This window comes from Andrena cerasifolii, chromosome 2 (genome assembly GCF_050908995.1).
Source record: "Andrena cerasifolii isolate SP2316 chromosome 2, iyAndCera1_principal, whole genome shotgun sequence".
NCBI classification, from domain to species: Eukaryota; Metazoa; Arthropoda; class Insecta; order Hymenoptera; family Andrenidae; genus Andrena; species Andrena cerasifolii.
The window spans coordinates 15,232,015-15,257,503 of record NC_135119.1 but is presented as its reverse complement, the minus strand read 5'-3'; the positions used below and the strand labels follow the sequence as shown (position 1 = coordinate 15,257,503).

Below are 25,489 nucleotides of genomic sequence, written 5' to 3'. Positions count from 1 at the left end.
CAAGCGCGAGGGGTTTGAAAGTAGCTAGAAATTCTTTTAATAAGTAAACTTCAAGATTATAAATTAATCAATACCCACTTGGAAACGGGTGCTTGGCCCGAAGCAATTCGGGCTATCCGCTTCTTCCAGGCGGCCCGAAACGATTCGGACTACCCAGATTTTTCGGGTACCCGGTCGGTCGAGCGGAGCCAGGCTCGGCTCGCTTTACGGTCGGGTTATACAGCCACCGAGCCGGGCCGTCCGTGCCGTGCCGAGCCTCTATAGTAAGCTTATGGAGGCGAGGAGCCGCCGAGCTCGGTGGATGCTTATTTTATCAGAACAAACCTATATGTTCAGAAGTAATATCTGTATTAGTTTTAATAGCGATTTTATATTAGGTCGATCGCGTCTACGGGACTTACCCTACGTGTTGGGAGCATAAAATCCAGCAACGTTGCACTTCGACAGGGCACGGACTCGGCCCGTCCGGCCTGTCGTCTCAACGAACGCAGCCAACGAGGAGCCGCCGAGTTTCCACCGAGCTCGGCGGCTCCTTGCCTCCATAAGCTTACCATAGAGGCTCGGCACAGCACGGAAGGCTCGGCTCGGTGGCTGTATAAACCGACCTTTATTCGAGTACCCGAACAGCTCTAGTGGTAACACCTTCTTATAATCAGAAATTAGTCACATGGAGTATACTGCACAGCCCAGCGTCATTTTTCAGTTACCATTTTCGTGTCTTTGAATCTTTTAACTTTTCAGTGATAATTGTACATTCGTAATACTTATAGATACAATCTTGCTGTAATAAACATTTTCTAGAAATGTAAATTTCGATACGATGAACTTTGTAGGTGAATAAATAGTTGTGGAAGAAAGCGATTATTTTTGTTAAAATTGAGCAAATTTTTAAATTTTAATATTAAGATCCAAAAGTTTCGTAAAGACGCGACAATTGAACTTGAAAATTGCCTGGGGTGCGATACACCCCGTGTGACCACGAAAAGTTAAGCTAGCAATATATTGCCTTTTGTAAACAATCAAGAGTTAATGCTTAAGTTATGGTAAAAAGTAAACTTATCGGAGGAACCACTGGTGCAAGTGGCACATTTGTGTCGCTATCGTTCTTTATTATTCAATCTAAATTACTACGTTACCGAGTTGGATAAAAGGCGCACAACTTACACAAGCGTCACGTAGATAATCTTTGTTTGTCACATTCCCATTATTCTTTCACACCTCATTATTACCTACACAAAGATGTCTTTCGTTGTCCAATAACGCATGTTTTGTTTCTATACCATTCTATACCATTGAATCTTCCCGAAGCACCTCTATACTTGAATTAGATGATTTCAGTTGCACGTTGGCCGCGTGAAACGGACAGTTATAAATAGATTCAAAAACTATTGCTTTTCAATTCGCCTGGTGTGGCGAGAGGTTCTCGAGAGAAGCTTGTCGCGGGCAGGGACGAGGGTAGGGGAGGCGAACGAAAGAACGCAAGGGGTTGAAGAAAGAAACGAAGCGATCCCGGCGAACGGGGGGAGAGAGAACGACGGGTTCTCTCGGTTGAAGCTTTTATGCCGAAGTTTGCGAGCCGGCCGCCTCCTGGATCATTTGTTATCTTCCACGAGAAAGCTCCCCGACGCAAATAGGTTTGTTTCTGGCCGCTTTAAACGCTTCACAATAATCCACACGAACCCAAATTCAATTAACGCCTCGTCGCCACCCTCCCCTACACTTCTGCACTTTGTACCCGTTGACAGGCAACGAAAGTCGTGCAGTCCTTCTTTCGTCTCTTTTATGCACGGCCCTGGACCAGCGGTGCGCGTTTCCATTTTCCCGATCAAGCACCGATTCGATTGTTTCGAGGGAGTCTCTGCAATTGCAAGAAAATTCCGCGCAGTAGGTACTTAGTAAGGCTGTCCGAGTACTCGGAAAGGCGAGCCGAGCCAGGCTCGGTTTTTCGAGCCGAGCCCAGCACCCGTAAAAACCGAGTGGCTCGAAAGAACCGAGCGGCTCGATAAAACTGAGTAGTTCGAATTTTTTTCGAGCGGCCCGAAAGAATCGAGAAGCTTGAATTTTTTCGAGCAATACGAATGTTTCGAATATTTTAGGTTACGTTTATCTACGGGAATGTAAATAATGGTTCTCAATAAGTAATGTGAATAATTAAAATATAAGCTGTAAATGGAAGTATTCTGTAACCTTTGAAAATAAATACTAAATTCAAATCTTTCTTTTTTCATTTTTTTGTGTATTTATGAAAGTATTCATACACTTCTCTTTATGTTATCTTTCTCTTCTTCTTACTTTTTTCTTCGTAACCTAAATATTCGAAACATTCGTATTGCCCGAAAATTTCAAGCTTCAATCTTCAAGCTACTGGACACAGTCGGTCTGCTCGAAAATTTCAGTCTGCTCCAAGTATAGGGGAGACCGGGGTGGTTGTCACAAGGGATAGGTTGACTAATTGTTAATAACTTTGCACCGACATATGCTCTACTGCCGAACAATTTACTGTAGAAAGAAGTCACTTCTACTATGCCACGCATTTATGTCCGACCTCGCGACCGCACGATTTTAAAAATTATCAGCGTTTGTCGAAAAATTGACTACGTAAGTAAATATTTTTTCTTTCAAGATTCTATGTTTTCACGCTCTATATAGCTACAATAGAATAAATATTAAGGGACTATTTCAAAGTTTGTTTAGTAGACGATCTATTGACGTAGTATTTTTGTTTATACATAAATAATTGAAGGTTACATAGATTATTGAAGTCAAAATGATCGGTCGGGGCTGTTTGACTAATAACGTTAATAAGGTTTAGATTGTTATTTTGTTATTCAGAAAGCGATTTTTACTTTTGTTTAAATTTCATTATGTTATAAATACATTATAATTTATGTTTAAGTCGAAAAAATTTCAATTTACTATTAAAATTTGAAGGAAAGATAATTAATAGTTTATAATGAAATAACTCTAGTGACATTGTGTTGTTGTACTACCACCGAGATAAGTTGCTAATTGTATTTTTTTTTAACTGATTGTACCTATAGTCAATCTACCCCATACTTACAAGTCTACCAACCCCGATCATGGGGCTGGTTGACCAGCATGGAAGTTGTTAGAAAAACATTAAAATACTTTAATTGTTTTCACATTGAGTCAACTTTAATAATTTAATCAGATAGCCAGATGTATGACCTATCAAATATACTAACCAGTTTAATGATATTTCATCCACATAATTTATTAAAAATCAAACACTGAAAAACTGGCCTACCAGCCCCGGTCTCCCCTATTCGAGCCGCTCGAAATAATTCGAGTTCCTCGGTTCTTTCGGGCCGTTCGGTTCTTTCGAGCTACTCGGTTTTTACGGGTACCCGGCTCGGCTCGGTCCGCACTTGAAGCTACTCGAATATTCGAGTACTCGAACAGCCTTAGTACCTAGTACCTACTCGATGAGATCTACGTTTACGCGGAATGCCTATAACGTTAGGGCGTTATCCAGACTGTGAGATCCGGCCAACGATCGCTGGAAGCGTAAAAAGGGTCAATAAAAAGCGGACCAATGTAAATATAGGGTATCTCGGGGACGCTAGTCGGAACCATCGCGATATCGGCACGCGCGATCTTCCCGGAGAATCGTCCATCTAAAATTAAACGTTATCGAGCGAGTGGAGGGCTGAAGCGAGCGACCGGAATATTCTGTCGAAGCCCGCGTGTCCGCAGGACGTTTTTGTTCTCCGTAATCTCTCAATCCTTGCGAAACGGCACGGTAAATCATAGTACATCCGAAATTAGACTCTGTCCTTTCAGTGGGTCATCCTTGGAGTCTCCCGATGGGATCCAGAATAACATATTATCTGTTCCGTTCCCCCTTCTCGCGCCAGATTGAATTCACGGCTCGGCCCTCTGGCTCGGTTGCGCGTAAGCAACTGCTCCGGCCGAGGGGTTACTTTTGTGCGAGCGGATAAAAGAGAGGGACAAGACCAAGAGGAAGAAGATGGTCCGGAGGAGAGGCATGTGTGTACGTAGGGAGAGAGGCACGGGACGATGGGACGAGATTGAGGAAGAATGGGGAATAGAGGCTACGCATCTCCATCCATCAGACAACGGTCCGATCGGTCGACACACGCGACTCGAACCTACGGACAACCTCCGAATGCATTATCTCTTCCCATTGGCAGTGGAGCGCGGCTATCCACCGAGTCGATGCCTTTTCGATAATCAGAGCGTTTAGGAGTCTTTATGCGTTCGTTGAATAACGTATGGCTCGACCAGAGACCGATACTGATGTCACTGTCCTTAGCTTTCGATGTACCAGTCCCTGTGCCTCCCTTATATGTACCGTGGATATTTTAAACGTCGCGGACGTCCCGGATGCGCTATGAGCTTCCTAAATCTTTTCAATGCCGCCTGCACCATTGAATACTTTGAATTTCATCTGGATCTACTGCATGCCCTACAGAGAGGTCCACTTGCTAGGTACGTTACCCTATGGGGCTACTATTTTATGCAATAGGATTCACAGAGCGGTACAGAAAATCGAACAGCTTTCCGGAGCTATTAATTGGCAGCAATCGTTTGAATAACCATGACTGTATGCTCCCCCGAGGAAGGTACTAACATTCTATAAATGTATGCTCGTTCGCGCGCTCGCTTGTACGCTTATACCCACGCAGAGGGAGAGCGCGGTGTGCCCGCACACGCGGGGCCCGAGCAGCGTTCCTGGCGCGGGGAAATTAATGACTTACCTTCACCGGGAACAATACAGTCAGCTGCGACTCTTTACGTGTCTTCGTGAGTACCGTGCGCCGCGGTGATGCGAGCTGCCTAAGGTCGAACAAAAACACACAAACGAGTAGGCCTCGTGCTCGCCGATCGATTTATATCCGCGCGCGTCGGGCGCGAGTGCAAGAATCTGAGCATATCATTTTCGTACGGCCGTTTTTCCATTCACCCGTTAACGCTTTAATCCGCCCGAGCGGAGCGCCCGCGACATCCTCGCTCGCGCGAGCGAGCGAGGATGTCGCGGGCGATTTGCCACGGATTCGCTGGATTAGCGTGCTTTATGCGCCTGCTCCTTGACGTTACATTGTCGGCGTAGCTGCCGCGGGTTTCCTAACCTCCGGTCCAGCTTAACGCGCAACTATATTTACTGAAGTTAAATGCGTTGCATCGCGGTCAAGACGGACCAGGAGCAGTGCACTCCGGGATTCCTAGTTCCGAGAGATTCGGGGGGGTCTGCGATCGATGGTCCGCCATATTTGTAGCATGGTTTAGGGTTTAGGGTAGCTGCTGTCGGCGCGATGAAGTCGATCCGGTAGCAATAACGGTGAAGCTTCTATCAAGGATCCAGCAAGGAGTAATCCCGAGAGTAATGTTTCCAGAATCCGTTAGGAGGCGCGATCGCGGACGGCATCTGCTTCTTATTCTCCATGCCAAGCATACGCCGGGCAGATAAATATCATCGGGAACGCATCTCTCTTTCTAGACTCCGGCAGACGCGCCGCGCGGTCCCGTCCTCTATGAATCATGTAGTACCTACGTTTTAGGTCAGGTTGTTCCTCTTAGGAGGCTGTCGGTTTTGATCGGCTATGGCGTTCCTCCTGGTTACCCGAGCCGGGGTGTTGCTGGAGCCTCCGAGAAGAGTCCATGGCGGCACGTAAGCCTCGCGCGAGCACTTATTTATGGTCCGGGATCGCCGGGGTGTACGTGGAACCGCCTCTAGACAACCGTAATCTTCTTTCGCACAGAGCGTCACCCATCGAATCAAGCTGTTCCCCTTTTAATTGCGATACCAGCCTCTGCATAAACATTCGACGCTCTGACCAACCCGAGTTCCTTAAGCCTAGTTTACATTAGTCAAGTAAACGGTACAGTGGAGTGGCGAGTGTGAAAAAGCATATCTAACTCGACTAGTGTAAACAGTTGGTCGAGTAAAAAAGTCGAGTAAACGGGCGAGTATTAGCCGAGTCGAGTGGTAGAGCGGACAGCATAGCAGCTGGGCCCTAGCATTCGGCTCGGTTCACTAGGCCGAGTTACTTGACTGATGTAAACTAGGTTTTAAGATAGGGTAACTGTGGGACAGATGCCGCACTTTACACAAAACTCTCACCGTGTCTAAATTTTGCGATGAACATTTGTTCCAAGGATACGTTTTATTAGTTGAACATCTTGTCCTACTACTAGCATTAAAGAAGATCAAAATTTTAATACTTGGCACCCTGAAAAAATTGAAACTAAAAACATCCATTTTTCAGGAGAGATGCCGCACGTGCGGGAGTGGTGTGGAATTTCGAAAAACGTTTAATTTTCCATTTAAACTTGCTAATTTTAAGTTTTTATTTAAAAAATAGTAAAAGCAAAGTAAAACGAAACATCTTTTTAATTTATACAGTTATAAAATACAATAAAATTGGAAGAATAAATAGGTACAGATATTATTTCTGCTTTTCTAAATTAAATTGTCTTTTCTTCTTCCTTTCACATTCATTACACATAAAGTAAAAATAAAATGTGAAAAAAGAGTAGAAAGCCGACAAATACGTTTGGATTATCAGATTTATCATTAAAAAATAATTAATTTGCCTTGAGATATCGCGGTATCTATTTTCAGACACTCTTTTTGTATTTTTAACATTAAAAGCATCATTTAGTTAGTCGACTTAGGTACCTTCCGATATAGTGCGCATAAAATTGCGGCATCTATCCCGGAAGAGACGCTTCACTTTCGTATTCCGAAGTGCTATGTCGAATATGACCTATTCTGGCCGAGAAATATTCCGCAGAGTTCCTTTAACGTATTACAAAAGTTACATCACGGAAAACTATGAATCTTTAACTACTACGATAGCAAAAATAAACTCGACGTATAACTATCGAGGCAAAGTGCGGTAGGCTTACCTAAAAAAATAGCAAAATCTTTAAAAGTAATAATGGAAACACGCTTTCGCTTATTAATCTAACCTGAATTAACAGCCTAAAGCAAATAAAATCGACAGCGTTGTATTTTATTACCGATAACCCTGATTATTCTTTTGTACTCGACAATTCCTCACGCCCAAATATCTTGGCAACCCGTTCTCATTCGTGATTCGTTAAGTATTTTGTGTTCGACATAGGAACGAGAAGAAAATGAAACGTCCGAACTGGATTTTAATGCGATCGTTTACATTTGCCACCGGGGATGATATTGAGAAATCTTATCCGGGTGGGAAGAATTCGCAGTAGTATGTAAACCCCGGGCAAGCATTTATTTATGGTCCCGGGTCACCGGGTGTGCGCGGGTGCCGCCTCTACAACACACTTTACAGAGCATATTTTACACCGAACATCACCCACGAAATAAAGCTGTTTCCCAGTTAATTCCGCCCTCCACTCTGATCCCTACAAAGGCGACCATCTGTACCGGTTAATTGACGCTATATCACTCGATAATTGGCGCAGCTACCAGCCGTCTGACATCATTCGGCGTGTTTCGCTTTCGCGCTACCAGCCGCGAACGATTGTCAACCATTTCCAGATACATATTTCGATTACAACGAAGGAGATGTTCCGCGAGGACGTCGCGAAACTCGGAGGCTTCCATTTGCTTGCGGCGTGTAATTCAGCATTCGAAGATTCGCGTCCTCGGTGTCGCGTCGATAGCGAAACTAGGACATTTAGGTGCTTCTTCGTTTGCTTGTCTGGAAGGGAGTGACAAGTAGGCTCGCGTTCGCGGCACTTCCCTTAGAACGGCCGCGTCGATCGGGCCTGGCCAGCAGGCGGGACGAAAATAGTTGGTAGGGGTGTAAAAGGGGACGGTGCAAGCTGAGCGTGATTCCGCGCGCGGCCAGCCGGCGAACCGGCGCGGCGCGGCGAAACGCGCGCGTCCGTGCACCCTCACGAATTGAAATATCCGAAGGATAATTAAGCAACCGAGCCGTGCAGCTGGACGTTGAATAAATAATCTTAGGCGCGCACGCGAGCTCGTCGCGGCCCTAAGCGTCGAATTATGCAAACCTTTTCGCGGCATAGATTTCCTCGTTTAATCTGCCACCTCCGCGGATCCTCTGATGGGAAATTCATGTGGTCGGCGGGTCCGTTAAATCGTTACACGGAACGTAATGCGCCGTATCATCGTGGAGCGTAGGTGCTAACGAATTCCATCGAACAAGCTCATTTGCTCCTAACCACCGACTCTGCTAATGGAACGATTTACAAGCTGCCGCGATCTCGGATCTTGCAAACATTTTCGAGACGATTGCCTCGAACGTTACTAGAGGCAGAGCAACCGGGAGGGAGTTACGACGTCTGTATCAGGTGTATCCTTCCTTGCCGCTCGCGTGGTACCGGAAACGGGGCCCGGCTAAGCATGCAATGCCCCCGGTTGTGAGAAAAAATCGGCGCTATCTATCGGTATCTATCTGCATCCCCGTTAACTCCGGCGGATCGATGGTCGTTGATGATGCAGAGCGACATCGATCGCCGGAGTGACGCATGGGGAGCGATATTTCTTATCGCGGTTAATTGAGACGCTACGGTGACTTATAGTGGAAGTTAGCTACACCCGACGCGGAATACACGCGAAACCCGCAAAAAGTGCGTTCCACTGTGGCGTCCCATTGTGCCGTCTAACGGATGGACGTATCGAATAGCCGTTGTAACACGTTGTACAGCACGATATCTACGAGGAACCGACGCTCGGCCACGGGGCATAGAAAATATGACGGCCGAGTGACGCGTAACCGAACGTGTTCGCATTTGTCGATTGTCGCGCGACGTACCATTTATGTAAATAGTTTTCGTCGGACCCAGCTCGACGTAGGTACCGGCATCCTGATTAATGGATGCCCTCCACGATTGATTCGAGGTCTGCGAACTCGTTGATGAGCCAACGAAGGCGGGCAAGCGGTCGTTTTTATTCTGCGGATCTTTGCGACTTATTTCGGATTTAGGATCAAGGAAACTCACGCGTCCCGACGAGGGAACCTACAACGAGCCGCGGATTGCTCCAGAGCTGATTGCATCGGTGAACGCGCTCGATCATAAGTGCGTTTTAAATGGCTGATGTAAATGCGCGGAACCGTTGATCCCGCGTGATTTATTTGCAACGAGCACCACTGGCCTCTGTGTCCGACCATTACATCCAGATGGTGTACGTGACTCGGTTATCCGCAAATCGGACGCCGCGCCGCGGCGCCTGTCCACGATTTCCGGATTATTACTAAGCTGCTCTAATTACGTAATTGCTCGATCTTTTTAAACAGGAGAACGCCTCTGAACTATTAGCCTCTGGAATTTAGTTTTGTACAACCCCTGGCAATTAGTTTGGAACCAAATGCGAAAATACGAAATTAACGAGAAACACCAATATTTTTTTTATGTATAATATGCAACGGTATATATGTGGAACGCGTGGTAATGTTAAATTGCTCTATTTTAAAGTAAAAGCACCAAAACTAATTAAGAATTTTGTTTATTATATAATAGAAAATATGGGAAATAAGTATGGAACGGACCGATGTTCTGGAAGACAGTATGGAACAATATAAATTTGCAAAGAGATTAACAAGAATTTTTTCAGTATTTATATTACCTAGTATTTTCTGACATTTGTACATGCATGTTAGTTAGTTACTTCATGGTTTTCATTTCATTATTCTCTTTTCAATACTCTTTTGAGACAGGAAACAAGCAAGTCGAATGAATAAATGCCACCACCAATAAATAAATGCCGCCACGCAAACATTTATCTAACGATTTAATGTTAAGCATAATTGCATTATCGAAAGAAGGTAATACTCAGCAAAAAGTAGCTGAAATTTGGAATTGTAGCCGAAGCGCAGTAAGTAAAATAAAAGGAAAATTTAACGAGAAAATTTCTCTGCTTTGTGTCTTGTAAACCATGGGTATTCCCCGTATAATTATTTAAATAAGTAAATAATTATTTAAATAAGTAAATAAATAAATAAATAAATATTTTACATAAAAAATATTGGTGTTTCTCATTAATTTCGTATTTTTGCGTTTGGTTCCAAACTTATTGCCAGGGGTTGCATATTCTCCTCGGCGAAGAAAATCTTCAATCTGCCTATTTAATCCTGGAATCATAGCCTCGAATAACCTGACAGAGACGGGGAATCGGAGGCTGGTGTAACACCAGGGGCAGAAGCCCTTCGTAAATCGCATAAATAACCGTCGACGGTGTGGCGTCCGCCAGGTAGAATTGTTTGACGATGTTACGCCTCGAGGACACGTTAAATTGCTCCCTACATTCCACTGAACTATTCGCCGCACGGCATCGCAATAATCATTGTGTTCGGTTGTTCCGGTGCTCGTGTCGTATCAAAGCCCAAGACGCACCAACAGACGCCATTCAAGAGAGGGCCATAAATTTCCTGGGGAGCGAAAGACTGCTTTTTTACAGTCGCTCGTGCAGCCTGAACCAGTGAACGCTCTGTTTCATACGGGCCTCGAATTCCTCTAGCCTTTTTACCAGCCTCCGTTTGAGCAGCTTCCGATACGTAAATTAGTTATCGAGAAAAACCGCAAGCAAGAAGACTACACATGGCCGCGATCATTGCAACCCGAAGAGAGCTTGATTTTTTCAAAGAAGCGAAGTGAAACTTCGCTTCGTCTTTCAAGCAAGCCTCGCAACTGTCGCCAGCTTTGAAAACGCGCCGGTTTTCACTGTTACCCTGCGCGTGGCGAACTTTCCCCGTGAAAAGAAACTGCGCGCCACCGACTAGCGGGGAGACGAGAGAAACCAGCGGACCGTATGAAGACGTCTCGCGATAAACCGCAGAAAGACATCGGAGGGGGACGATCGTGGGTTCGATTTTCCGGGACTTTTGTCGCGGGAAAACCACGGAACGTGTGTAGGTCTCGCCGGCACGGGCGGCACGGGCTACTCGAGCCGCCCGAGCCATTCAGCGGCAGCTCGTAAATTTTCAGAAGCGGGAATCCTCCTTCGGGAGGGGTTTGTCGGGCCGAAAGACCGACTGCAGGAGCATAAGGATCAAGGATCCCCGTGGCGAGCGGGCCACGACGCAGCAACAGGCGGCCCACTTCGCTCCCGGCACACATCCATTACCCCATCGGCTCATCCCGTTTGCACTAGCTGGTTGCGATGAAAATTTATGTCCTAATAAGTGATTTGTACCGCGTCCTTGGCGCGAGCAGGGCTTGCGGCGGGCCCGCAGCCGGCTAAATTGCGCGGCCTTTTGGCCCGCAACTTTCCAATCCGGAGCGCGTTCACCGCGAACGAGCAATTACTGATCGTCGCCGCGAACTTTCGCGACCCGTCTGCGTTGGTGTGCCCCTTCCAGGCATTGTTAAACGGGAGATCATAAGCATTGAGCAATGCGTTTTGCGATCCAGACACGGTACCCTCGGCTAACAACAATGGTAATGTCATGTTTGCTCAACTACGAGAGGCAGAACGGAGGATGTATGTCGATCCATTGCAAATAATCCCCGCAATCGTTGCTCCGCTGGGAATATCAATTTTTCGCCCCAACAGCCATTTATCGCCAGCAGGCTCGACTACCTACCTACCGTTCACACTGTGCGCAGGTTTTGCGCAATTCTTTAAAGGGCGTTCCGAGCTCGAGCATTGGAGCATCGAAGGATTCAACTATCGCTAGAATAGGATTATCCGCGCGGCAATGGAATCACAGAACGTTAACGCAAGGAATTACTTAGAAACGCTTTGATCCGACACGTAGGAATCGATTGCGAGGCCGCTGGGATTGTTAAAATCTCCGTCGCGAATCGCCGAGCTCGCTTGACTTCCGCCGTAAAAATTCCATGAAGTAGCAATCTCGTGGTTAAATTAAGTATTGTTAAGCGTGCTGCGCGCGAACTTAGCTCGAGGAAAAATGACGTCGGCCGCGGAGGACGTATCCCTCAAGATGAAGCCGCGTGTAGCTTTAATACGGAACTTGCAGTGTATATTGGACAGGGAATTGCTCATGCATGCTGATTGATTAATGCATACTAATGAAAAGAATTTTTGTTGTTACTAAAATGAAATATGCGATGCGACCAGGAAAACCAGTTCCAGGCTAACGTTCCCGCGTTAGTTTCGCCTGTTAGCCATGGTAATGGTGGTTGCATATAGGTACTATGTCTGCATACTCTCTCATCATCAGCCGAGTGGTACAGCCGCGCCGCGCCGTGCCGGCCTCGAACAACCTTCCAACGCTGAACGATTTCTAAGCTTGTTAATTTCGTATTAGCAATCGAAGGAGAAGTGGATGCTTCTGTCGTTCAACAGGCCCAACGAGTTCCTTTAATTTCACTCTAAATGTGGTTTGCAACCTGGGGCCGGTCTCTTGAATAAATGGGTCCGGATGCAAGATATATTTTGGGGCCCCAAAGAATTTCTCAACGGTAAAAAGGCGTAACATCTTTTCACAGAAAGGAACCACGAAAAAAAAAAGAATAATAATAGCAATAATAAAGAAAATAAGATAAAAGAATAGCAGAAGTAAACAAATAAATAGTAACATATTTAAATATATGATTTTCTGATTGCCATGTCATTAATAATATTTTTTCTTAATTTTCATCGAATAAAAAAATCTCTTTCTTTCATTTTCACTTTTGCTTTTCTTCATTTTTCCTTTTTCTAGGGCACCCTCTGTACAGATCTGGGTCCGGGTGCCTCGTACCCTCTGCACCGCCCCTGTGGCCGGCCCTGCTCCAAATTAGCAAAGATCAAAGCGGCCATTTGAGGAAAACGAGAAAGAGTCACGTTTCTAGTTTATTCAAGAATTTTCCTATCGAATAAAGTCTTCTACGATAAAAGTAGGGTGAAGTAGCCGAATATGACGACCTCTCCTAATACGAAACCCCAGCTTATCTCCGCTACAGAACTCTTGAATGTCATAGAGATGCTATTTCTTTACTAACTAACCGCGTATTTGTTGTTTTGTCGGCACAGTGCATCAATCGAGCGTCTTGAGCAAGCACATATTTCTGAAATACGTTGCAGAAAGTTTTTCAAGTGGTTCGATTAAATTACAAATACTTCTAAAGTGGTAAGTGTATAATGAATTCCTCAAATACTGTTGTATAGTGCTTGCATTGGAGTTTAAGGCTTACTAGTTGCATATCATTAAATGACGAAGACTTAACTTCGAAGCTACTTAGTAGTTATCGTGTTATTGTTTCCGAATATGAGACCCGTGGAAGTTCTATCGATGAGAGTGAAGAAGAAATTGTTCTGAATGATGAAAGTGATTAAGAACGAAAATTATGATACAGAATGCTTGTTTTGCACAGGTCTTTATTTCTCAGATGTGCTAGATGAACAATGGGTTAAGTGTACGTATAAAGTGTTACGATGGGCGTGGTGGGCCCACGAAGACTGCGGTAATGAAGAAATAGGTTTCACATGCCTACTTTATAAAAAAAGAATAAAAATATAAATAAACCCATTTATTTTATCTGCTTATTTGAATGACTTTCGCTTTTATTTTATTATGAAGAAACCGAACTTTTGCTATAGTACTTTCCTTGTTGCTAAAGAATACACATTCCACTTTTAAAACGTGCATCGAATTTTAATAAAACTGTTCTCAGCCAAGAGTTACGATTTTTTCAAGAAATGGGTCTCGTATTCGGCTACTTTACCCTACATCTGTGAAACATCCACTCCCATTTTTAAGGCGTTCTCATAGCTTCTATCGCCGGATATTCCTCAGCAAAATTGCTTTCGCGAGCCGTTGTAACGAATTCTAACTACCCAATATGCAACCCCGTAATCCGCAGAGCCAACACGTTAAATGTAATCAGTGTGTTCGAACTGTTTTAACTCATGGTTAAGTCGCTGAGGTACTGTATGTATCGCGAAGTGCTCCGACCACCACCCTTGCCACAAATAGGCCTAGGGAATTGTACCGCCACTCGTGGCCCCTTTGCAGGGTCTTATTTATGGCGGAATGATTGAGCCTTGATTACAGGCTGCGGGAATGAAACGACCTTCCGCTTACTGAATAGTCGGCAGCCTTCTCTTTCTCCCAATGAAATCCCAATGAAAGTACCTACTTTTTCCAACTACTTAGTTGAGTCACCGCGCACACTCTGCAATTAATTCTCGCGACTACTCGACTGTGCATCTTCAACCGAGTGAATACTAAATTCAATTATATGTGTATACCTGAAAAATTGAACGGAGCAATGATAATGGAAATAAAAATGCAGAGAATTGTGTGCTCGGCGATGCGCCGTGGAGAACAAGACAGAGAAAGTGCCGAAGAAATTTAAAAGCTGACGGCGAGCTCGCGAACGCTTTCAATGAAAGTGGTCGGGCCCGGATGCGGCTTTTTCCACGCTATTTTCTATCGATAGCCACTGTACTTTACAGATCGGACGCAGCGGCGTCTCCCTCGAGCGCCGCGATCCGATCAACTTTCTACGAGCCACTTGCACAAAGTCAATGCACCCGAAACAGCGAATTATCGAGCATCGCGACGTCGCAGATGATCTTGACGAACAATCTGCACTTTCCGAGAGATCCTTGAAGGTTGAATTAGAACGTGGCGTCCGATTATCTCCAAACATGATCGTCCCACCGTCCGGTTATTAAAACCTCCTGTATCAGAGTTTCACGTCAGCTTACAGTATTAACTAAACGTCACTGCGGAATCCTCAGCGTTTACTAGTGACAACTTGCGAGCGAAGCTGCAAATTATCATTTTATAATCTCCACTGCATGGACCATTTATATTAAACCATCGTCCTGGGGTGCTCGTCCGAGGCAGCTTCTTGGACGTCAGGTTAGCCGTTCGATGAAACAGGGCGTACAGAGTGGAGCGAATACTAAGCACAGTCGGATCGCTCATCTTTCTACGCTCCACAATGGAATACATAGCATCTGCTCGTAATTCACGCGTCAACTGGACTATTCTAAGCGCGGTTGAACCCCCGAAAGCTTGCGCGCCGATCTAGCGGCTTTAAACACCGTTCAGAGAGTCAAACAATCCCGCGGAAACGTCCAAATAAACGAACCGGTTGGTTGCCACCGATCGGGCGTCAGGCGGGCCAGGGTGTACGCGTGACGTCCAGGGGCATCGTTCGTTTGCGCGCGCGGGCCTTAGGAGAGAATTATCGGCCTGTAATTACGCGTTCCACGAGCGAAGCCACCTTCCAGATAACCAACTACCGTCTTCCCCAATCGTTAACCGGCAATCCGCCCGGGCAAAATAATTACGCTGATCGCTTGATGGACGATAACTGGCCGCTCGCTGGCGCACACCTGATTATCATGCCGTTCACTGGCCAACCGACCGTTTCTAAGTAGATCAAGAAGTTCGCGGTGGCAACGGACGATTGTCGATCAAACGCCGATCGTTGCGCATCCTCCGTGGCCGATTCGGTCCGTCCGTGTAGGAATCGTTGGACGCCCGATGGCACGCCTTCGGCGATGATTACCGAGCGCCTCTCGATTCCTGGACATTAGCGCACGCTACTCCGAGCGGCGATTCGCTCCTTTCGCCGATTTTCTGACGGCAGGTAGTCCTTTTGGGGCAGATTGCAGGTTACCTCCTCGCGTTTGCACCTCTTTCTCGCATCGATTTTCGTGGCAGAGTGGCGATGCTCGATCTCGAACACGGAAAAGCTGCAACCTCTTGCGAGCGTCCTCCGTTTATTTCTCCAAATCAGACGGCGAAGCGTTTATGTATCAGCATCAGCTTGAGAAGCGTCGCGACGGTCGGACGAGCCAGTAAACCGTACGTCCCGTTTTGTAGAACGCGAGCCCTGACGAATCAATTATATTTCCCCTCGATGCGGACACGCGAGTTGTTTATTTTCTTACGCCTCACCCTCGACGCCGCCCCTTCTTCTCCAGTTTTTTGGGGACAGAGCTCGCTGCGAGGCCTATCGCTCGGCCAGCGACGTTAAAATCCACGCTTGAATAACAGAAATTGAACGTGCTCCTCGCGTTTCACATACGACGACCCGTCAGCTGCCCGTGCCCGTCGAACTTGATCCCGCTCCCGTAATTACTCCTTGTTATCGGCAATTATATCCGCAATTACCGAGCGACCTCGCAATTACTTTCTTGTGAAACTTCGAGGAATCGCGAGGGGATGATTTTGTGATAATTTCGGAGGATGTGAAGCCGCCTGGGAAGCAGCGGGTATAAATATTAATAAGAGAACTGGTCTTGCCGATCGTCCTTCGATAATATAATACCTTTAATTTCTGTGCTGAGATTCCGAGGCGGGGGAATTTCGTATGACTTTGTAACAGTGCGCTCGGGAGCGAATGGCGAACGCAATCCGGAGCGAGGTCTACGTTAAGGGGTCGTGCTCAGTCAGGAGGCCGAAAAAAGGGTGGTCTTTGGAAATTTTTTACTCAAAAGCTATAGCACATTTCTCAAAAAATCTTTCTTCCTTTTAAGGATTGCATCTAGTACCGTGCATCGTATTTTTTTTATTTAAAAATATTTATCAATAACTGAGTTATTGTCTATCACTCGAAGGTTCTCTAAAAAAAAGGCTTCTGCGGTGACCACAGCTGCTGGAAAGTCGATCATCTAAAGTAAAAAATTCAAAAGAATTTACTTATTATATTGTATTGTCTGGTATCTGAACGAAGGTTTTTTCGAAATATTGATTTGGGAAAAGATGGCTGATGTTTAAAGTAAAAGTTTCAATTTTTATCATAAATCTTGCCTGATTTTCGTCAATTAAAAGAAAACTAAGCATTGGATAAAAAAATCCTTCGTTCAAATACCAGATAATATAATATAATAAGTAAATTCTTTGAAATTTTTTATTTTAGATGATCGACTTTCGAGCAGCAGTGGTCACCGCAGAAGCCTTTTTTTAGAGAACCTTCGAGTGTTAGACAATAACTCAGTTATTGATAAATATTTTTAAATAAAAAAAAATACGATGCACGGTACTAGATGCAATCCTTAAAAGGAAAAAAGAATTTTTGAGAAATGTGCTATAGCTTTTGAGTAAAAAATTTCCAAAGACCACCCTTTTTCGGCCTCCTGACTAAGCATGACCCCTCAAAGCACGGTGGACTAGCGAGAGAATCTGAAAATATCGTTGGACCACGAAGGAACATAATTCACGATTCTATCTAGTCAGAGAGTTACTTTTGTATATCAAAATGGCTATTGCGTCCGAGATCGTGTTGAATCCGCTATAAATCGTGCCACGTGGAGTTTATTTCGAGGGTATCGTTATTATTAAGTATCGCTGAACCTACCTGAAAGCGTAATCCGCGGCCTTGAAGCGAACTCTAGGCGAAGTCAAAAGATGAGCGGGGCCAAGCTCGTCGCTCGCGCTGCAAGGATCGAGAGAAGTCGGGAGGAGGTCGTTTGCTTTCGGGATCGTTTAGAGAAGACACGGCCAGGTCAGAATTTACCTAGCATAATTATCCCGAGCACAGTTACCCCTTTGATGGGGCGACTTTCGTGCAACTCTTCGTGATTTACGGTCAGTCCTGTGCGGCTTGTCCCATTGATGCAGAATTCTGGGAAAGAGGCAATTATCACGGCACTGTCTCCTCCGAGGGAGCGTACAATTAACGCCGTGGGTTGCACGAGACGTCTCGTCGCGGTGCCGGGCCGAAAAATTCAGATCTCAAGGGTTCCGTGCGTTTCGCTCCGGTTGAAACGCGAACGAGACGCTCCAAAGGCCCGTTGTCCCGGCGGCGATGGCGTGCAGCGTGCCCAAGATCTTTCGGAGTAACAAAGTTCTCGTACGGTGCACGTTCTAAATCTGTTAATGGGTCCGCGCGGAAACTGATTCAATTTACATCGCTGCGACGGCTTACGGAATCATTAACCCTTCTGCTATCAAGAGACCTGATCACAATGGAGCCCCTCCACACACGCGCGAGAAAAAGCCTGAGAGGAACGAGGCCCCGCGCTCCCAAAAGGGAGCTCCGAAGCTAAGGCCCACCCTCAGTCCCGGTGTTCTAGAGCCGCCGCACAGTGGTTCCAACCTGGAAAAAACCCTAAATTATGAAAGTCGGGTTTCTAGGTATCGATTATTATTTTCTGGGAGACAATGGACCAATCTATCTTGCTATGAAAAGGGATGTATGTTTTTCTCTTTAATACGGAAGTAAAATGCATCTGAAGTAGATCTTCCATATGCTAGCGAGATTCTGACAGATTTCTAACCTGAGTTTCGACATTTTCCTTTTACTTCTGGGGACATTTATAATCAAATGAATTATGTGTTATAAACGGGTATAGTCTCAGCTTATGTATCACGTAAATAGTTTTCCAAATACATAACCGAAATCACGTTTTCAAGAAGAGAAAATTCGTGTGGACAGTGAAATCGAGGGGCTACATAAAACGGAAGTACACGCGCGTGGGCGCATTTTTAATGCGGAGCAAACACTGTACTTTACGATGATAGATGGGAAAGTCGCTGAATGTGTAACTAATACAGCATCGTCCAGCAACTGCGTTATTTGTGGAGCCACACCATCGCAGATGAACGACATGTTGCGACTTGTAAATAGGCGCCAATCATTAAACGACGAAGCTCTTAAGCTTGGAATGTCTCCAGTGCATGCACGCATCAGATTCGTGGAGTACATTTTACATATAGCTTATAATTTAAGTTTTAAGTCGTGGAGGACAGAAAGAGAAACAACCCTTGCCATCAAAGAAGAAACGAAAAGACGTATTCAAACTGAATTTAAAGACAGAGTGGGAATAATAGTTGATGCGGTTAAGCAAGGAGTCGGTACCACAAATAACGCGAACACTTCCAGAAGGTTTTTTGCAAATCCGAGTATAACAGCCGAAATAACACATGTTGACGAAACATTAATAAAAAGACTGGCTGTTGTGTTGGAAGTGATTCGCAGCAATTTTGCTATCGATGCAGATAAATTTAATACATTTTCCCAAGAAACAGCTGGATTAGCAATATCATTGTACCCCTGGTATTACATGCCGGCAACTGTGCATACAATTTTAATGCACGGCAGGGCCATTATTGAATGCGCTGTTTTGCCTGTGGGTTCACTCTCAGAAGAGGCTCAGGAAAGCAGAAATAAAGACTGTAGATATTATAGACAACACCACACCAGGAAATGCTCTGATTTGGCAACGAATCAGGATACGTTCAACACGCTTCTGACAACTTCGGATCCTTATATTAGTCACTTAAGACCAGAACTAAAGATCAAGTCACTTCCACTTAGCGAAGAAGCACAATCGTTAATAAAATAGTTATATACGTATAGGTCTTGTAAATATCTTTAAATAAAGTGTTGTATACAAAGTAATGTATAATTTACGTATGTTAAAATGTTAGTTTATAACGCCTAATTACCCATTTTATAAAATTTAATAAAATTACACATTTTATGCGTAAAAAAGTCATATTAAATTATTTCTTTAATATTATATTAAGTTTGATGCTTAAGAAGTAATACGAAACAAAAATAATAATTAAAAAATATTGAGAAATGCCGAAGTTATGAGTTTTTTTCCACTTTCCCCTCTATGCATCGGACCACTGTGCGCCGAGCCTTGGAATTCCGATTTCAGTGGAAACTTTTTCTCGCTACCGTTCGGGAAACCCGTGGCTGTAATCCTAGGCCACTGGTCCCCCGTGGAGGCCGCGAGGAGAGCAGAAACACACGGGACACGGGACACGGAACGAAGGAAAAAATGAAAGTGTGTAAGGGCGAGGGCGTGAGCAGGGGAGAGGAAGTCGAAAGGCGCAGGAAAGGAGCTTCGGTTTTCGTATCCCGTTTGGGAGGCCCGTCGAATGGGCTCTCCAGGCTTCGTTCGGGAAAGGGCAACAGGGACAGAGAGCGAGAGAGAAGAAAGAGAGAGGGAGAGCGAAGGAAAGGGCCCCCCGCGCCTTACAATGCAGCCTGATTTATGGCCCGGGCGCACATACATAGAGTTACACACGATATCATAATACCATTAATTCTTCGTCAAATTCCCCGCTGACTGAATCATACTGGCCGCGCAGTAAATCACGCGGGGCGACTAATGTGAACGCGACCAGCGCTCGCTCGCTGTCTTATCTCCTTTGAACCACGGGGGCAGGTGGATCCAGTCCCTTGGACCCCGCTGAATTACTCTCTTGGTCCTGGACTCGCTGGCGTTGCCCTCCTCCTCGCCCGCCGCATCCACCTCCATCGCCACCCTCCTCTCTCGCCCCACCCTACCCCTGGTGCCAACTTTCCGGAGCCCATAGTCGTAACGGGGGCCCCCCCCTCGTGTCACCCGGTGAACGAGTCGCACTCTATTTGTCTCCTCTCGTTTCCGTATTTTTATAGCCGTCGTCGTTATCCGAGAATCACCGAGCCGATTTCACGAGGGACTACCGCCGCGGCAGCCACTTGTCGGGACCAACGTTTACGTAATCGCGGTTCACCGGAGGACCGTTCCGCTCGGCCGCCTTAGCTTCTCCGGGAGGAAGCGTGGGCGTTCGTGGCAATCGCCATTCGATGTGGACATTTTTATTTCCTTCTCTCTCCGCTTTCTCGTTTTATTCCTGTTCCTCTTCCTCGTCGCAGCGACTGTCTGATCTAATGTATCGCCGAGGGATTTTTCAGCGGGCTGCCGCGTTGTTTGGAGTTCCTGCGGCAGCGTAGGCTTTCCTGGTCTTTTCGAAAGCTTTCGAGTGAAAAATTTTCCAGTGCCTCCGCGCGTTAAGTAGCCATTCGATTTTATGGCAAGGATTAATGGTCGACCAGCGGGCTTTTGATGTTACACGTTTCCAGTGGGATTTCGAATTTAATGGATATCAGGCCCACTGTTTTTCCCCGCTCAACGGGCAATATCTCAATCATACATTCCCAATTTTCTTGGAGTAGGTGTCTGATTCGTTAAAATTCGGATGGTCGCACGGGACCTCTGAGGTTTGGATTCGTTCTAACGCGACTAACGCGGTATGCCCTATACTTCCAGTTACTTTCTTTTGGACAACCTCAACTGTCTTATCGATTATTTTTCTGCTATTCTTGCGCGGCGCTCGTCCCCGCACGTCAGCCATTCCGCAACAACGTGAAACATTTACGGAGCAGATTAACCGAACCGCAGATCGCTCCGAATCGCTTGGCGATCAATTCGTTTAGCGTGCAGCTCGCCGTCGAAGATTAAGAACCGATGAAAGGGATTGAGTCGCTATTACGCAACATGCGACCGTTAAACATCAAATGGGACTGATTTATGTCTCGGTTGCCAGAGTTTCCTCTCAATTGATCGGTCACGTTCGGCGAGAACTATCCGAACGACGAAAATATTCGAGACTCGAGGGAGAGAGCTTGCTAATTTGGTAGTGGCTTCCCGTTTAAGAGCGCGAGCGTGTAATATACGAGCGAGGATCGCTATCGCGGCAAGTATCGAAATTTATAATCGCGCCGCTAATATTTTAGCCGTGATTTAACAGCGCTGAGGAGCCGACCGCGGCCGCCGCTGCCGTCGCCGTCGCCGTCGCGAAATACATAATCGCGAGTATTAAAAGTCGTGATTCCACATTCCTGTTATGACACACTGGCACAAATTTCCGTGGCGCTAATCTACAAATCACCGCTAACTTTCGCGAGCCGGCAATATTTCTTTTGTGGACACACATTATATGAGTTATCACCGATCGGGCCTGGCCGACGCGCGATTTACGGCCTAGCAGAATACACGCTCTACACGAAGAATGGCTGTAAGCCTTTTTCTCCGTGTAATTCGTTTGCAGAATGCTACTTTGCGAGGCTTCGTTCGTTCCTTTCTTTCCGCTGTGGGCGAAACTGGAGAAACGGCTGGCTTTCGGAAATCCGAACTACTTCTCGCCAATTGCAGGACAAGGGAGAGATCGCGAAACACGCGTAGGCAAAGGTTAAAGGGAGGATGTGGCAAAAGTGCTGGGTTTTGTGAATATTTTCAACTTTACCGGCAGAAATTGTAAGGAAGGGCTGTTGGCAAGATTCGGGTTTCAACAAATCGGATATTACTTAAATGTTCATGGAAAAGTAGGATAAGAATTTTTCAACTGCATTACTTTTTTATCATTCGTGATTAACGTCGGTAAGGTAAACCAACCAGTAATTGGCCGCATACCAGTGAATGACTATTAGGCAAAGAAATGTCAATTATAAATTTAAACATTATTATATGTTTATAAATGGAGTATAGTTGCACTTTTAATATCCTATACTTTTATTTACGCGTATTAAGCAAACATTAATAAGTATAATTCTTATTAAAAGTATGCGGTCATTTACTGGGCTTCTACGCGTTTCGTATTTTATAATTGTTTTTTTTTTTAATTACGATAAGAATAAGTAATTATTTTTATAGAAATTTCAACGAAACTAAATTGAAATGCAATTTCAACAGTTGTTTTGTTGTTATACATAAATATATTCAAGTATTAATCTCAAAGGTCCATAGGTTCAACAATTCGGTTATTCACTGGTTGGTTTACCCTATGTATTTAGCTGAGTAAACAGAATTTTGGTATATCTTCATGTTTATGTATTACTTGTCTCTGATAGTTACAATTTCATAGTCTATTGTGTGATTTGGTGTACACAGGAATGTATACAAACGGCTGTTTAGCGAAGGCAATAATAATGATTTTGTGAGATTCACAATTTCAATTATCGTCGCATCACGATTGTTTTATTGTCGTGAATATTCAATCTTATGCGTGGTAATATTATTTGCTTAAGTAAAAGTGTCTGAATTCGAAACGCCTTAAAATACGATGCGATAACTTGCAATTAAGCTTCGCGCAGAATATGCCTCGTTACAATGCACTAATGGGCAACTACAATAAACGTGAAACTAGCGCCACTCTATCAGAGAGTAAGGAACCAAGTGAAATCGAGTAAAAATGCTCGGAAAGGATCTCGAAGCGCGATATAAGGACCGAAAGTGGAAGAAACCCCGTTTCCACAATCGAATCAGCTGGAGCGTTTCTTCGCGTCGAACCGACCGATGTGTAACCCATAATTAAGTAGGTACAATCGCGTAGCATCGGCAGCAGAGGAGCGAGAGGTGTAATAAGAAGAAATAGAAGATGATAGAGAGAATGGACTTACTCTGGCCGATGTGCACCCTCTTCATCCACGGGTAAATCTGCGGTGGATTGCTACCGGTGGCGTTGGACTTGTTGGACGAGTTGTTGCCGGTGCTGGATGTGCTGGAGGTGGAGGACGCCGGCGAGGACGCGGACGACGCTGTGGTGAGCGTGGAGGTTCCCTCTGCCACGGGTCTGGAACTTCCGCTGGGCGGCGATGCAGCGGAGGCGGCCACGGATGACCTCGAGGAGGTTCCAGGTGGCGAGGTGAGGCTGGAAGCGGCTTTGCTGGTGCCAGGTGCGACCAGAGGTGTCGGACTGTTCCTGGAGGTGGACGTGGTGAGATCCTGGGGCGACGCGACGCTGGTGGAGGACGTGGAGTCGGCGTACTTGCAGCTGGACGTGGAGGGTGCCGATGGCGCGGACGCCGCCTGGAGGAGCGGCGTGGTCGGGTCCGGATGGAGCTGCGGCTGAGGATGATGCTGCTGAGGATGATGCGACTGTTGCGCGTGCAGGCTGTGCTGCTGCGAGGTAGTGGTAGCGCTAAGCCGGGACTGTGGCTGCAACTGCGTGTAGTCTATCATACCGGTGGGCGCCGTGTGCTGCATCCCGGCTGCTGGAGCTGCGTACGGATGCTGAGGGTAGTGTTGCTGAGGAGAGTAACAGGGTGCCGGGTAACTGGTAGCCGCGGCATTCGGATTGTAATAGTCCCCACCTGCGGGAGAAGCCGCCTGCATCGGTTCTCCGGGCGAGTTGGCGGTGGCTCGAGGCTGCTGCTGTGGCTGCTGGCCCGCGTAACACGACGCGAGAGAGTTGACGAACTGATAGGAACTCATTGTTTTCACGAGATTGCACCCGTCGCCGACGTCACTGTACCGATCGCCCCGCACGTGTACGGCTCGACATTCACGTGAACACCACCACCAATCCCTCTGATCTCCAGCTGGTCGGGAGGAGGAGATACGCGCACTCTCGTTAAGTACAAGGTCGTGTCATCGTGTCGCTGGTCTCATGACAACGGCACCGGCAGCGGCAGCGGCGGCGGCATGTCACACATTCGGTCCGGCCCAGCAGAGATGGGGTACGAGCGATCACACTGGAGCACAGCGAGAAAAAAACGAGCCCTAGCCGTTCCTCTTGCTGGCGGATGGGAGCTCGCTCGCGTTCACACCTATCGCGTGGCGTTACACGCGGATAAACACGTCCCTAAACGACTCGATAATGAACGAGGGGGATCACGACGAATAGAAGGAGAAGCGGCCGTGTGCCGGCAGGCGGGCAGAGTCTGAGGCCGACCTGTGCCGAGTCGGGAGTTTACGAGGGCCACGTGGACCCGGGCTATAAAACTGTCTTCTGCTTCTTTACGACCTCACGAGTCGCAATTACCTACAGAGAACTCGCGGAAGCGGCGTGCAGTAGCGCGTAACAGCCGGCTTATCGAGTCGCCCCATTGAAGACGAGACCCCGTGCACTTCCCCCTCTTCCTCGATGATATATTTCCACGAATCCAAGATGCTTGGTTAAGGGAAACGATACAAGATCCGTGCTGCCGAGGGACCAGGCGGTGGGAAAGTCGCGATATTCACGGGAACGTAACACGCGGCAAAGTGTATCGTCGTAAGAATGGAACTGACGTGGTTGCTCTGGCTGCCGCGGTGTAGCCGATATCACCGCATTAGGGGGTGAAGCGTTTGTGTCGCGGTTCTCCGTTCGCCGTTCACCGTTCCTGTTGCGTGCGCGGAGGGTGGTTGGTATCGTACTGAAGACCTCGCCACGATCCAACGGAGGCCCGGTGTGTGCGGTAGCTTGTCACGTGCCCGCGCTCTCTGCGTGTCAGAGGAGCGCCTCGACCAATCCCCGTCGTTCGTCAAACCTTGATTGGTCTCTCCGCCGGCGTAGGATTCTTCAACCCCGTTCCTTGCGTCTCCGTCGCTGCTGTGCTGTGCTGCTGCTGCTGCTGCTGCTGCTGCTGGTGCTAGTGCTGGCTCTGCTGCCGCTTGCGTAGTGGTGTGATGGTGTGTGGTGGTGTGTTGCCTGCTTGGCTGCTGCTCGACGTGACAAGAGCCGACGAGAGGGGTGTGCGAGCAAGACAGGCAATCCGAGGGGTCACAGAGAGGGGATAGCACCGTCAGGGGGGCTAATGGAGAGATATTCGGGAGCCCCGAGGACCGATGGTGGGGCGAGGATCTCGCTGCTCCTCTCTCTCTCTCTCGTTCTCTCTTCTCTGCAACCTTCTAGCCGCAACGTCACCAAGAAGTAGTAGTCTTCCGCTTGCCGCTCTGCGAGGGGGCAACGCGCGCACGCGCCCCCTTCCGCGTACACCCTCGTGCTTTCGCGAGGAAGGAAGGTGAAGAAGAGGTGGTTCTCCGCGAGACCGCGTTCTGCTCGATCTACGATCGTTTGATCGCAACTCTTAAACTTCGCTCCAACTCTGTCGACTGGCCTTACTTTGGCTTCGGAGCTGGTATTCCTTCGCGATCACCGAG

At 46.7% G+C, this 25,489-nt stretch overlaps 1 protein-coding gene across 1 annotated transcript in view; it reads right to left on the bottom strand.

Moving 5' to 3' along the window:
- The window catches only part of LOC143366139 (uncharacterized), a 36,319-nt gene extending 10,830 nt beyond the window's left edge, over nucleotides 1–25,489 (bottom strand). The window contains exon 1 of the mRNA XM_076806955.1: nucleotides 23,026–25,489. Within this exon, the coding sequence (XP_076663070.1) occupies nucleotides 23,026–23,839 (814 nt within the window). The 5' untranslated portion in view covers nucleotides 23,840–25,489. The remainder of the gene's footprint in view (nucleotides 1–23,025) is intronic.